Source organism: Apodemus sylvaticus, chromosome 22 (assembly GCF_947179515.1).
Source record: "Apodemus sylvaticus chromosome 22, mApoSyl1.1, whole genome shotgun sequence".
In the NCBI taxonomy this organism is placed as follows: domain Eukaryota; kingdom Metazoa; phylum Chordata; class Mammalia; order Rodentia; family Muridae; genus Apodemus; species Apodemus sylvaticus.
The window spans coordinates 45,072,542-45,084,723 of record NC_067493.1 but is presented as its reverse complement, the minus strand read 5'-3'; the positions used below and the strand labels follow the sequence as shown (position 1 = coordinate 45,084,723).

The 12,182-nt window shown below is 59.2% G+C and overlaps 3 protein-coding genes across 21 annotated transcripts in view; 2 read left to right on the top strand and 1 right to left on the bottom strand.

Moving 5' to 3' along the window:
• Positions 1–289: 289 nt before the first annotated feature.
• Ogfod2 (2-oxoglutarate and iron dependent oxygenase domain containing 2) lies at positions 290–2,946 on the top strand. Of its 2 annotated transcripts, XM_052168064.1 has the most exons (7): positions 290–460; positions 737–793; positions 1,145–1,258; positions 1,359–1,458; positions 1,914–2,041; positions 2,245–2,502; positions 2,574–2,946. In XM_052168064.1, exons 1-7 carry the CDS (start codon positions 290–292, stop codon positions 2,835–2,837), a joined length of 1,092 nt encoding a protein of 363 aa, XP_052024024.1. In that variant the 3' UTR covers positions 2,838–2,946. The 2 variants fall into 2 exon arrangements, with proteins under 2 accessions (XP_052024024.1, XP_052024025.1); XM_052168065.1 differs by lacking the exon at positions 290–460 and having other exon boundaries at positions 475–793; positions 1,059–1,258.
• Positions 2,947–3,186: 240 nt separating this feature from the next.
• Positions 3,187–6,159, top strand: Arl6ip4 (ADP ribosylation factor like GTPase 6 interacting protein 4). Of its 5 annotated transcripts, none has more exons than XM_052168066.1 (6): positions 3,187–4,183; positions 4,348–4,446; positions 4,969–5,192; positions 5,269–5,386; positions 5,795–5,864; positions 5,949–6,159. In XM_052168066.1, exons 1-6 carry the CDS (start codon positions 4,032–4,034, stop codon positions 6,003–6,005), a joined length of 720 nt encoding a protein of 239 aa, XP_052024026.1. In that variant the 5' UTR covers positions 3,187–4,031; the 3' UTR covers positions 6,006–6,159. The 5 variants fall into 5 exon arrangements, with proteins under 5 accessions (XP_052024026.1, XP_052024028.1, XP_052024030.1 ...); XM_052168068.1 differs by having other exon boundaries at positions 3,842–4,015; positions 4,348–4,533; positions 4,908–5,192; XM_052168069.1 differs by having other exon boundaries at positions 4,095–4,183; positions 4,348–4,533; positions 4,908–5,192.
• A 382-nt stretch (positions 6,160–6,541) lies between these two features.
• The window catches only part of Pitpnm2 (phosphatidylinositol transfer protein membrane associated 2), a 133,411-nt gene continuing 127,770 nt past the window's right edge, over positions 6,542–12,182 (bottom strand). For all 14 annotated transcript variants that reach the window (XM_052168050.1, XM_052168047.1, XM_052168053.1 and 11 more), the window contains 8 exons: positions 11,713–11,861; positions 11,299–11,415; positions 10,905–11,021; positions 10,660–10,808; positions 10,361–10,510; positions 9,680–9,863; positions 9,475–9,603; positions 6,542–9,393 (listed from right to left, as the gene is read on the bottom strand). In XM_052168050.1, coding sequence (XP_052024010.1) covers positions 9,070–9,393; positions 9,475–9,603; positions 9,680–9,863; positions 10,361–10,510; positions 10,660–10,808; positions 10,905–11,021; positions 11,299–11,415; positions 11,713–11,861 — 1,319 coding nt within the window. In that variant the 3' untranslated portion in view covers positions 6,542–9,069. The remainder of the gene's footprint in view (positions 9,394–9,474; positions 9,604–9,679; positions 9,864–10,360; positions 10,511–10,659; positions 10,809–10,904; positions 11,022–11,298; positions 11,416–11,712; positions 11,862–12,182) is intronic.

Genomic DNA, 12,182 nt, shown 5'->3' with positions numbered 1-12,182 from the left:
CTCAGAATCCATAACCGTCCTGCCTTGCACGCTGCGTTAGGAGGCTCCGCAAAGAAATTTCTAGTAGGAGACAGGGCAGCATTCAAATAAAGGCTCTGAGTCCTGCACTGTTCGCGTCCTGTGACTGTCCCATCTCCCCCCGCTGTCCACCAGTCCGTACCCTGTGCTGGGGACACTTTGCCACCTCGCCCGGGAAGTGTCTCGCTCTTGCCCAGTCTTCGTTATTCTCCGCAGCTAAGAATTCTCAGCGGCCCCTTGGCTGCAGGCGCCGAGCCCTGGGCGGTGACGTATGCGGAAGTACCGCTACGGAAGCTGGTGCGGCCGCTTCACCATGGCGACGGCCGCCCCGCGGCGCTTCTGCCGCTGTGCTTGCTTCTGCTCCCAGAACCTGTACGTGGCGCGCTACGGGCTGCACCTGCGCTTCCGGGACGAGCAGCAGCTGCGCCGTGACTACGGCCCGGTGAGGGGTGGAGTGGGGTGGGTGAGTGGGGGCGACATCAGGAAGGGCTCTGCCAACCCCGTGTGCGCGCCTGGCCGGTCGCTGCAGGCGGGCAGCTACCTGGTACCTGAGCTGCGAGCACGCGCGGAGTGCCGTGGACAGACGTTTTCACAGATCTCCCGATGGTCCGGTCACTCTCATCTCCGTGACAAGGGTGGGGACGCTGAGGCTCGGAGATGTTTGTTCACTCGCCTAGGGTCACGGAGTCCTTCCCGCTAAGTGGCCTTTCGCTCGCAGCTCCTGCGCAGCCGTGGTTGTGTCACCTCCAAGGACTTCCAGCAACTCTTGGAGGAGGTAACGTACCCGGCCAGCCCTTTCTCTGGAGTCCTTGACCCCGAAAGACGTCTTAGCCCTCCTTTTCCTGTCCCTGCTTGCACTCCCCCACTCGTAGAGCCTGGTCCAGGAGGGAGATCACGAAAGTCTAAATCACCTACAGCATCCTTCTCAGCAGCTGAGTGGGATAGACGGGGCCGTCCCCCCTATTCCAGCTGTTAGGTCACCTTGACACCTGCAGTGGACCTTGGCGGGTTCAAGAACTAGAGGGAGACTTGTCCTCCAGCCTTGGCTACACTTTGGTCTTCACGTGTCCAATGGCGTTGGAGGTGGGGGACCCTGGTTTGTAACCGCCTTTGCCCGCCGGCTCAGCTTGAGCAGGAGGTCGGGCGCCGCCGCAGGCTGGGACAGGAGTCAGCTGCCAGGAAAGCCCTCATTGCCAGCGCCTATCACCCAGCGAGGCCTGAGGTCTACAGCTCACTGCAGGTACCGGGCCGGCCTGGGAGCTGGGAGCTGGGGGCTGGCGGCGGCGGAGGCTGCTCTGGCCGGGCTAACTTGGCACAGCTGCCCCGTGTTCTGATCCCAGGATGCTGCTCTGGCCCCTGAATTTGTGACTGCGGCTGAATACAGTGCGTCCCCAGGCGCAGATCTTGAGGGCCTTCTCCAGCTCCTGGAGACAGTGTCAGGTAAGGCCCCATCACCAGCTGGCACTGGTGGGGGAAAGGGTAGCCTGAGATACCTGGGTATGGGAGACTGGGTGGTTTTTGTTGTTGTTGTTTTCATTGGTAGGGAAGAGGTTCCAGACAGGGTTTTTCTGTGTAGTCTTGGATGCTTCGGAACTCAATCTGTAGACCAGGCTGTCCTTGAACTCACAGAGATCCTCCCGTCTCTACCTCTCAAGTTTAAAGGTGCATGGATTAAAGGCATGCACGGGCAAAGCGGGTGCTTTGCCTCTCATCTCTGGTCTAAAAAGAGACGGACCTGGGAAGCCCAGTGGAACCAGTCTGCCTGGAGAAGGGCAGATGTCACTGTCCTCATTGTACAGAGGAAACCGGCTTGAGGCAGTAAGATGGCGGGCTGGTTCCTGAGGGCAGTGAATCACACACAGCTCCAGGCTCACTGCCTGCCCCTCCTTCTCCAGAGGAGAAGCGTATTTATCGGGTGCCAGTGTTCTCGGCCGAGTTCTGCCAGACCCTACTGGAGGAGCTGGAGCATTTCGAGCGGTCAGACATGCCCAAGGGAAGGCCCAACACCATGAACCGCCACGGGGTGGGTGAGGCCTTGCCAGTGAATCTAGGGAGCCAGGGGTGGGGGGCAGCTCGGATGGGGGGGCTCCTCTGAGGTCCTGCAAGCAGGCTTCCCGCCCCACCCTGTGCCCAAAGACACCATGAAAGCAAACGGCTTTTGCCCTTAGCAGCATCTTTGGCAAAGCTACGGGGATGCAGAGTGAAGCCCCTGGGACTCCTTCCTAGGTACTGATGCATGAGCTCGGCCTAGACGACCCACTGGTGACCCCCCTGCGGGAGCGCTTCCTGCTGCCACTGATGGCCCTGCTGTACCCAGACTGCGGTGGGGGCCTCCTTGATAGCCACCGTGCCTTTGTGGTCAAGTACGCACTGGGCCAGGACCTGGAGCTGGGCTGCCACTATGATAATGCTGAGCTCACTCTCAATGTGGCTCTGGGCAAGGACTTCACGGGGGGCGCCCTGTACTTTGGGGGCCTCTTCCAGGTGAGTAAGACCCAGTAGGCAGGGGCCCTGGCAGGTGTGAGTGCTGCAGCCTTGAACCACACCATCTGCAGGCACCGGCAGCCCTGAAGGAGACCCTGGAAGTGGATCACGTGGTGGGCCATGGGCTCCTGCACCGCGGTGGCCAGCTGCATGGGGCTCGGCCCCTGTGTACGGGAGAGCGCTGGAACCTTGTCGTGTGGCTCCGGGCATCTGCGGTTCGAAATCGCCTCTGTCCCATGTGCTGCCAGAAGCCGGAGCTGGTGGACGAGGAGGGTTTCGGTGACGGCTTCACCCGGGAGGAGCCTGCCACGGTGGATGTATGTGTGTTGACTTGAGCCTGTTTCCTCCGGAGGTGTTGGTGCTGTGACAGCAGAAAACTTGCCATCGTGGGCAGGGAGGGCAGAAATAAACTCTGCAACCATGCCACTCCTTGGGTCAAAAGGACACGCAGACTTCCGGGTCATTCTTTGGACAGGTGATCTGTAGTAAGGCGCAGGTGCCGAAAGGCAAACCTTATTTGAGATGAAGTGCTAAGGGTCTGGGGTGGAGCAGACCCAGGAAGGAAGAGAAACCAGGAAAGCTCATGGTTTTCAGCCTGGCCTCAGTCTGACCCCTGAGGAGCTCTGGCTGAGGAGGGGAGGTTGCTTCAGAGATGGGGCTGGGCAGCAAGGGAGGGAGGGGTCTCTCTAGACATCTACCTCAGAGACGGTGGCCCCAGGACTTAAGTGAAGTTCACCGCTCTGACTATCGGCAGTGCTGGAGAGTGGAGAATGGGGACAGGGCGTCCAGACAGACCTGGTTCACATCTGTCGTGTGGCATGTCCAGCTGTGCGGCTCTGGACTGGCTAGTGTCCTGGGTGTTGTGACAGTCCAACAAGTTGATGTTACAAAGCACTGTATAACGCCCCTCTGCTTGCTATTATTTAAGAGGCTGCAATCGGTGGTTCCGGTACTGGGTGAGGGGTAACTGTGCGCACTGCTCCGGTCACATATTTGTAATCCTGAGGACTCTGTCCTAAGTCTCCAATTCCAGCTTCTCTGGGGAAATGGCAAGCTGCAGACATACTAGCCTCCATTCTGACTGCAAAAAGAAGATGCGAGAGTCTCAGGAGCACACCCGACAGGCCGGTGACTCATTGCTTAATCGGTTGTGATCCATGGCTCCTGGTGGGCAGCTGTGTTTGCGACCTCTAGTACTGAGTGATGTGCACCAGACATCTTAGCTCGGCAGAGCTCTCAGTCTGGTGGAGTGGACAGACTGGCAGACTAGGAGGGCGGCTTTCAGGAGAGAGAGAGAGAGAGAGAGAGAGCCCATGGGCTCCCAGGTGGCGCAGGGCCACAACCACCTCCACCTACATGGAGGTGCAAGGAGGATCCCAAAGGACGGCTCTCTAGAGGAGGAACCCAGAGTTCCGGAACTAAAGACATCATAGACTCAAAGTATACCCGGATGGTCTTCCGGGACGGCCCCAGACTGGAAGAACCGGACCTGGCGCTGTTTCCTCGCGCGAAGGTGTGCTGTGGGGCTAATGGTTGATGCAGGAAGCCAGCAGCCTCGAGACTCATCTCTGGGGATCCAGGCAGTCCTATTGCAGTTGAGGAAAGCTGCAGAGTTCCCTCCCTGTACTGCAAAGTCCAGTGCGCAGGCGTGTGGGCGGGGCAGGCCCTTAAAGGCACCGAGGTGCGGAGTCGGAGGAGCCGGGATCCCTAGGGCCGGGCTCTCTCCGGCAGGAATGGGTACTAAGCGCCCCGAGGATCCGGCCTCGTGGGCGCTGCGCTTGGATTCGCCTCTGCGGACCTGCTCAAGAAGAGTCGCAGGTTAAGCACTTTTCTTCCGGTCTCTAGCCCGCCGCGCTATGGCTCACGTAGGCTCTCGCAAGCGCTCGAGAAGTCGCTGTCGGTCCCGGTCCCGGTCCCGTGGTTGGCGAGGGTCAGAAAAGCGAAGTAAGAAAAGTAGTAAGGACGCCTCGAGGAACTGTTCAGCCTCCAAATCCCAGGGTCACAAGGCCAGCAGCACCTCCGGGGTTGAGGGTAAGGGTCGCAGGGACAGGGAAAAGGGGTGTGTGGCGTCTGCATTGCGGGAGACTTGCATCTGCCAGCACCCACCCCCACCCCTGGGAGCGAGGAATTCCGGGTTGAACCCGGACTGAGGCCCTAGGGTACGAAGGAAGTTCTGTTCAGTGGAGGGTGCGCCTTATTCATTCCTTTAATGCATTGGGTCTTCGAGGTGGAGCCTGGAGCCGGGTCACCCTGCCAGGCACATAGTGGCTTCTAGAACCCCAAGGAAGGTTCCAAATGTTCTCTTGGAGAGCCTATTGGGAGGGTCCCACCGTGTAGTGTAGAGGCCTGAGCCTGCCTCAGGTTAGAGCAGGGGACAAAAGCCTTACCTTCTCCCTGCATCACAGAGAGAAGCAAACACAAGGCCCGGAGGACATCGAGATCCAGCTCTTCTTCCTCCTCTTCCAGTTCATCTAGTTCCTCCTCGTCTTCATCCTCATCCTCCAGTGATGGCCGGAAGAAGCGAGTGAAGCACAAGGAGAAGAAGAAGAGGAAGAAGAAGAAGAAAAGGAAGAAGAAGATGAAGAGGAGAGGCAAGGAGAAGGCAGTGGTGGTGCAGCAGGCCGAGGCTCTGCCCGGCCCCTCACTGGATCAGTGGCACAGATCAGCTGGGGAGGACAACGATGGCCCAGGTACCATGCGGGCCAGCGTGCGGTAGGGAGAGGGTCCTCTCCCCAGGTCTGACACCCCCTCTGTATTCCCTTCCAGTCCTGACGGATGAGCAGAAGTCTCGCATCCAGGCCATGAAGCCCATGACAAAGGAGGAGTGGGATGCTCGGCAGAGCGTTATCCGAAAGGTGGTGGACCCAGAGACAGGACGCACAAGGTGTGGTACTGAAGGCACAGCCAGCTAGCCCTGCCCCCAATTCGGAATATTGGCCCAGGATGTGCTCGGGTGGGGAGCTGTCACCATTTCTATAACAGTGTGGGGGAAAGGTCACTTGGGATGTGACATCCCAGCTGTTACCCCTGTGCCTCCTGCAGAGTTGCAGGACTGGAAGGGCCTTGATGCTTTCCAAAGGGTTGTTGTTGGCTCGTCTGGGCCAATGGGGCAGGCTGACAAGGGAGAGCCCACCTGAACATCTCCATTCTGTCCCAAGAGTGGAAACTGATTGGGAGGAACACCCAGGTACCCCCTTTTCAAGATAGTTGGGCTTGAGCCCCAGGATCCCTGTTACCATGGTGTGAGAGTTCCACACTGTCTCTGGCTCAGCTGATGACTTCCTACCCTCAGGCTCATCAAAGGAGACGGTGAGGTTTTAGAGGAAATCGTAACCAAAGAACGACACAGAGAGATCAACAAGGTTGGTGGCACTGCTCTGCCCGTGCTCTGCCCACATTGTGTCTACGCTTAGTTTCTCATGCTTCCAACCTGTTTCCTTCCTCAGCAAGCCACCCGAGGGGATGGCCTGGCCTTCCAGATGCACGCCGGCCTGCTTCCCTGAGGGTCCTGCCGCCCCAGGTTTGTGAGCTGCTGTTGGTAGCTTGAAGACTGATGGGTCCAGGTGCCTTCCCTACATCCTCTTGGGCGCAATGGGTGGCCTAAACACCTAACTGGACAGCAGAGTGTCACTATTAAATGACCTTGGACAGCTGGCATGTCCCCTGGTGTTCCTCTTCAATTGATTCCACCTGGCCTCGCCCTGCCCCTGCCCTGCCCAGTCCTTAGGTCCAGCTTACCAGGCCGCTGCCTGTGTCCTGCCCCATACATCACCACAGATAGGAGCCTGGTCAGGTCGAGTCCAGCTCTGGTTTATTGGCTGGGTCCCCTGGGGAGGAGAGGCCAGAAAACCTACCGAGCTGGGTCCGTGCATGGGAAGGGCTGTCAGGCTCATGTCCCAGTGGTTAGCATATGTCACTTACTGTAGTGGCATCCTTACGCACATACTGTCAAAACCACCATCTCCTGCCCCCCAGCCCCTACACACACACACACACACACACACACACACACACGCCGCCATAGTAATGAGACCAGAAGGAAGCCTCCTGCTTCTTTAATTGGTGTAACAGACTGTGACACGGAATACAGAGAGCACACTCAGGCCGGACGATGTAGAGACAGGGTCAGGACAAAGTTCACACAATGGTCCAGAGAAACGATTGTACAAGGACGGACGGGTGGGAGGGGTCTGAGACATGAAGGTGGACGGGAGGGCGGTGGCTAGCTCACACAGAGCCAGAGGGGATGGGGAGCTTTGCCGAATCCTTCTTTAGAAATCAAAGAGAAGGCAGGTGGTTGGTGAAGGGTGGCATCGAGGCTGGGGACAGGGACAGGGACGGGGAGGGACTGACTAAGGCTTCTATTCTAACAGGCCTGGGGTGGGGCAGGCCACAAGGTCTGCCTCACCCTTTGGTTAGAATGGCTAGGCCTGAGCCCTGCAGCTCAGCACCTGACACTGTAAACATTTTTTTGGTATTTTTAAAGGACTTTGACCTTCCTCTCTTACTTTCTGTAAAAGTGGGGCTTCCTCAAGAGAATGAGCCAAAGGAAATCGTAAGGGAGGCAAAAAAGCAGACTTGAGTGAGGTTTTGGAGGGAGGCTGCCCGTCTCACCATCTATGGCTGAGGGCCCTGGGAGGGCCCCAGGGACTATTGCTGTTGTCCTTGGCTGGCTGGCAGCTGGGTGGGCCCTGGTGTTCAGAGCCTCAGGGGCTGCCCAGGGAGAGGCCAAGCCTGCTGACCCCAGGCCTCCGCTGCCTTTATTGCAGGTGGCCTGAGGCGTCCAGGTGCTTCTCCCAATGGCTGGTCACCTAGGCTGAGGGGAGACGGGTGGGGCTGAGGGAGGAGGCCCTGGCCTCTGGGGCCCCCAGTGGGGCAGTGATTGTCGGGCCAGCAGCTTCCTGTGGGAGCAGGGAGTGGTGGGGCAGATATTGCACTTTTACTGTGACAGTTCCATGGAATCTTGGTCCATAAAATAATCACTGCTTTATACAGAACGCTGGAAACAACACAAAGCTACGCCTTATGAGAAGACCCCAAAGGTCTCACCCCTCCAGACATTTTTTTTTCTCTGCACAAAATAAATAGTTTTCTTCCTGTGTAGATATGCCATGGTGGGAACCCCACGCCCCTGTGCTGTACATATCTACACAGCAAGGTCAGTGTCTCCTGTACACCTGCTGGGCCCAACCATGTAGCCCTGTGTCTGAGTCCAGCCTCGAAGCGACTCAGGTACAGAGCCCCATTGCCGGACAGTGGGCCCGAGCCCCGTGGGCTCAGCCAGCTCCGGGAAGGTGCGGGAGAGCTGTGGTCAGTGCTGCGCGGAAGGCAGGGCTCAGAGCCCGTGTGTAGCCCATCCACGAGAGGGAGAAGATAGATGGCTGTATGCCCTTCAGCTGACAAGTGGCTTCTCGGAGTCGACATTAAACAGAACGGCATTAAGAAAACCTAAGAGCCCCACCCACCCCAGAGGAGGAAGTCAGTGGAATTGTGGGTCAGGCAGGGCAAGAAGCCCACACCTTGCCAAGTGGGCCAGACTGAGTGGGACCCTGTCACAGTGCTGGGTGTTCCTAATGTAGCAGGCTGCGCTGATACTGAGTTAAGAAAAGGAAGCAGCCGAGGATTGCCTGTTAAAAAAAACCTTATAGAAACCAGATGGAGAAGTAGAAAGGCGTAGAAACGCGGTGGGCAGCAGCCATGACGCAGGCCCAGCCCATGGCAGGCGAGCAGAGGTGGAGGCCTGACTTCTCCAGGTCCAGCAGCCCCAGGTGGGCTACCAAGAGCCAGCTGTGCACAGCTGGCCTCACACCTGTGCTGTGCTCAGGGCCCGGAGTGACATCAGCTCTGGGGCTGCACTGAGCTGTAGGTGGGGCAGGTGGGTGGGTAGGTAGCAGTCTGGGACTGCCAAGGGGCTGCCGTGGTGTCGACAGGCTGGGCTGGCAGCAGAAATTAAGATATGGCCTTTCTCTCCTGCTTGTGTGAAGATTTTCCACAGTGGACTATTCTGTGTGGTGACAGACCCTGGATCAGCAGAGACTGGATTTTCATGCATGTCAACATGTCTGGAGCCAGGAGATGGTAACGGGTCTCCACTCTCAAAAACCAGTGCAAAACCAGTGAGGTTAGACAGTTGAGAACTGGAGTCAACAAGAAGCAGGCTGGACCCCATTGGAGCTGCTACCAAATGGGAAGGGGCGCCAGAGGACAGGGAGGTGACAGGCAGGGCAGAGACCCATGCCTGGCCCCAGGAGGCTGAGAGGTCAACACAGCAAGATGTCCAGGAGTGCCTCCCAGGCCGGGCTGAGTGGCCGATCCCGGTTCCTCTTCCATCATGGCCTGGACATCCTGCCAGTTCCCATGACCAGCTGGGCTCCTCGGAGCCTAGGGCATTAGGCAAGGCTGGGAGGACTGTGTTTGGCATGGCCATGTCTTCCAAGGGGCCCTGGGTCAAGTTCTCAGGCCATGTCTGTGCTTGTCCCCAGCCACGCAGTGTGCCCAGGCCAGGCCTGCCAGGAGGGCCGGTGCCCTGGCCTAGCACCATGGAGACCACAGCACCTCCTGAGAGTCCTACTTGGGCCCTGCGGCTGCCCCTGGTTCAAGCCGGCCTGTCATGGCACGGCCCCAGCAGCTGGCCGCCACACTCATGCTGCGCTGGCCCCGCTGCTCGCTGTCCATCTGGGTCTGTGTCCGATCGTGCCGGTGGCTGGGCCCGCTGGGCTGAGCTGAAATGGTGCGGAGCAGGTGATTCCGGGAGCGAAGGAAGTCCCCCTGGCCGGGTAGGCCAAAGCTGCCCTTGCGCAAAGCCATGCGTGTGGCCGTGTTTCGAGCTGGGCGAGCCCGGTGATTGTACTTGAGTTGGGCCAGGTGGGCCGCATAGCCATCTGTGATGAACTGCAGAGGAGCGACAGGGGCAGGCTGTTAAGGGTCCTGGGGCTCCCCAAGGAATGTGTGCCCCTCGGTGAATCCCATTACCTGGCACTGCTGCTGCAGCTTCTTGGTGGGCCGGCCCACGATGTAGATGTGCATGGGAGACAGGCTGATGGAGTTATACACCGCCACATCCTTGGTGGAGCCGTAGGCCGCATGTGCGCGCAGGTGCAGCTGTGGACGAGACAACCATGGGCACCGGCCGGGCCCTCCGGCCCTGCCCTTCTTACCCAGGCCTCCCAAGCCCCACCTCAGAGATGAGCAGCTTCAGGAAGTTAGCCTTGTGGCGCAGCGGGTCGTGCACCAGGCCGTCACAAAAGGACACCACACCGTGAGGGAAATTGTGCTGGGCCAGCCACGCCACCACCCGCTGCTTCTGCATGTCAGGCCGGCCGGTCACATAGATGATGAGGTAGCCCAGGTCCTGCCAGTGTCTGTGGAGGCAAGGGACAGGCGTGGTGTCCCATGGCTGCTCTCCTCTCCCTTGAGCCTCCCTCTCCTGCCCAGCTAGAGCTCCTTTGAGCCACTGAAAAGGCCGTCTTCAGTTCAGCCTTGCCCCGCTGCCCTGGTTGTACTCCCCAGGTATTCACGAGGCTGAGGCAGGAGAATGGCAAGTTCAAGATGGCAACTTGGTGAGACCCTGTCTCAAAAAATGGGGTGTCTGCGGCCTTGTACGCAGGAGAGGGAGGCCCTGGGTCCAGCACTAGTCCTGCACACAGTGTGTCCTGGCCAGCAGTAACTGGGGCGAATGGCTGTGACAAGGCCTGGCAGGCACTGAGCTTATGGGGATGCCCTAGGTACCCTCATTTCCTCAGAAATGGACCAACATCAGGTGTGCCAGCTTGCTCAAGGGCAGCCCAGTCAGTGGTGGCTCCGGGTCCTTAAGGCCACTTGGCTTGCACCCCACCCACCTGCTGAGCGCCACACTCACCGCACCACGTCCACAGCCCCGGCGCGCACCTTGGGGTCACTGCCCATGATGGACACACTGGCGGCAAAGGAGCCATCAATACTGAAAACCACAAACTCTGTGCCCTTGGGGAGCACGGTGATGTAGCTGTCGGCAAATGTGTGGTCTCCCCTGGTTGTCAAGGATAGCTCATCAGAACCAGCCAGAGCATCCACCCACTCCCTCCCTCCCTCCCTCCCTCCCTCCCACCCACCCACTCTCATCTCCTCCTAGGCCCAGGAGGCTGGCCCTGCCCGGCTTGCCTCCACAGAGGCACATACCTGACCACCATCTTGACAGGGTAGACGCCCACCCCCAGGCGGTGTGTTTCTGGAATGGTGTAGGAGACACGCCCACTGCTGTTGGTCACTAGAGTGTCTAGGTACAGCCACTCACCTGAGGGCGGCTGTGTCATGATGTGCACATCCACCTGCAGCCCAGGTAAGCTGGTTACAAGCTGGCCATGGCCTGGCCTCGCTCCCCACTCCCTGGCCAGGGGAATGGACTCAGGTAGCCACACCCTTACCTTTTCCCCAGTCAGGGTGACCATGTCCAAGGGCCCGTACATGAACCGGCCTGTCACAACCTGTGGGCCGTCCTCATTGGCAACTGCATCATTGATCCGGTGGTTGGCTGCCACGTTCTGGGGGAGGGGAGGGCAAGGCGGGGTGAGGAGAAGAATGGAGAGGGTGGGGTCTTCTGGGCTCACCTAATACCTCTGAGTGGGTCTGGGGGTTGGGCCCATGCTGTGATACAGCCAACAGCCTAGCCAGGCAGGCAGAGGGAGCCAGCTGTGCTGTCCTTTCCTCCCTCCCAGCAGCCGCCTCACTCCTCATGCTCAGATGCGACAGCTCACAGCAGTGGGACCCAGCGTCCGACTGCACGGATGACCGCGGGCCTGAGCGCCCGAGGACCCTCACCCGCAGCTTCACGTGGGTCCTCTTGCGCTGCCACTTCTCCCTGGGCTGCGAAGGCGTGAACACGGACATTTCCTTGCCGTCCAGCTCTAGGATGCTTGAGCTGTCATGCCGCATGACCTGGGGGACAGAGAGAGGCAGGTCATGGGGCAGGATCAAACCCGGGTGGCTGCTCTGGAAAAGGACCAACTGTCCCCAGAGCAGGCGGTGAGGGGCACCCGGCAGGGTCTGCAGGACTATCAGACCCTCTAACTACCCCTCCTACCCCCAGCCAGCTCCCCTCTTTGCTGTGACTATGCAATGGTCTGACTCCGGCACTCCCTGGGTGCCCCGAGCCTGGCCTGATGGGACAGGGAGGAGCCCTTGCACACACTCAGGGCATCCTGTGAGGCCCAGTTATATCTGGGCAGTAGGTACCTGTCTCAGCAGAAAGGAGACCACATCAGTTGACTCCCAGTAGCTGGCGTGGAAGAGGTGGGGCAGGGCCACCGTGGGGAAGGCCGTGAGGGCGTCGGGGCAGTACAGGGCGTAGTCAATCCGCTTCTGGCCCCACCACTTGGCAGCAACTACCAGGAGGAAAGGGTTGTGATTGCCCCGCTGGGCTCCCAGACAGAAGCCCTGTGGACCACGGGGCCCTCGGGCCTGTTCACGTCAGACCAGCCCTCCCCCAGGTGCAGTCAGGGCAGGTTTTCTCCCAGGCTGGTTAGCGGCAAGCAGGTGAGTGTAGACGGTGCCCATGGGCAGCCTTGCTGCAGGGAGTGCGAAGCCCCGTGGTAGTGCTGAGGGGCGTGAGGACTTTTGGAGCAGGATGAGATGTCCCAGTGTGGATGGTGATCAAGAGCGCCTGCCCTACACCCTGCCTGGGCCTCTCTCTATTTGTCCTGTTC

Coding starts and splice junctions, on each gene's coding strand:
- Ogfod2 (XM_052168064.1), top strand. CDS start 290: ATGCGGAAGTACCGCTACGGAAGCTGGTGCGGCCGCTTCACCATGGCG. Junction 461..736: donor TGCGCCGTGACTACGGCCCG/GTGAGGGGTGGA, acceptor TTTCGCTCGCAG/CTCCTGCGCAGCCGTGGTTG. Junction 1,259..1,358: donor AGGTCTACAGCTCACTGCAG/GTACCGGGCCGG, acceptor TTCTGATCCCAG/GATGCTGCTCTGGCCCCTGA.
- Arl6ip4 (XM_052168066.1), top strand. CDS start 4,032: ATGGTTGATGCAGGAAGCCAGCAGCCTCGAGACTCATCTCTGGGGATC. Junction 5,387..5,794: donor CCAGAGACAGGACGCACAAG/GTGTGGTACTGA, acceptor TCCTACCCTCAG/GCTCATCAAAGGAGACGGTG. Junction 5,865..5,948: donor GACACAGAGAGATCAACAAG/GTTGGTGGCACT, acceptor TTCCTTCCTCAG/CAAGCCACCCGAGGGGATGG.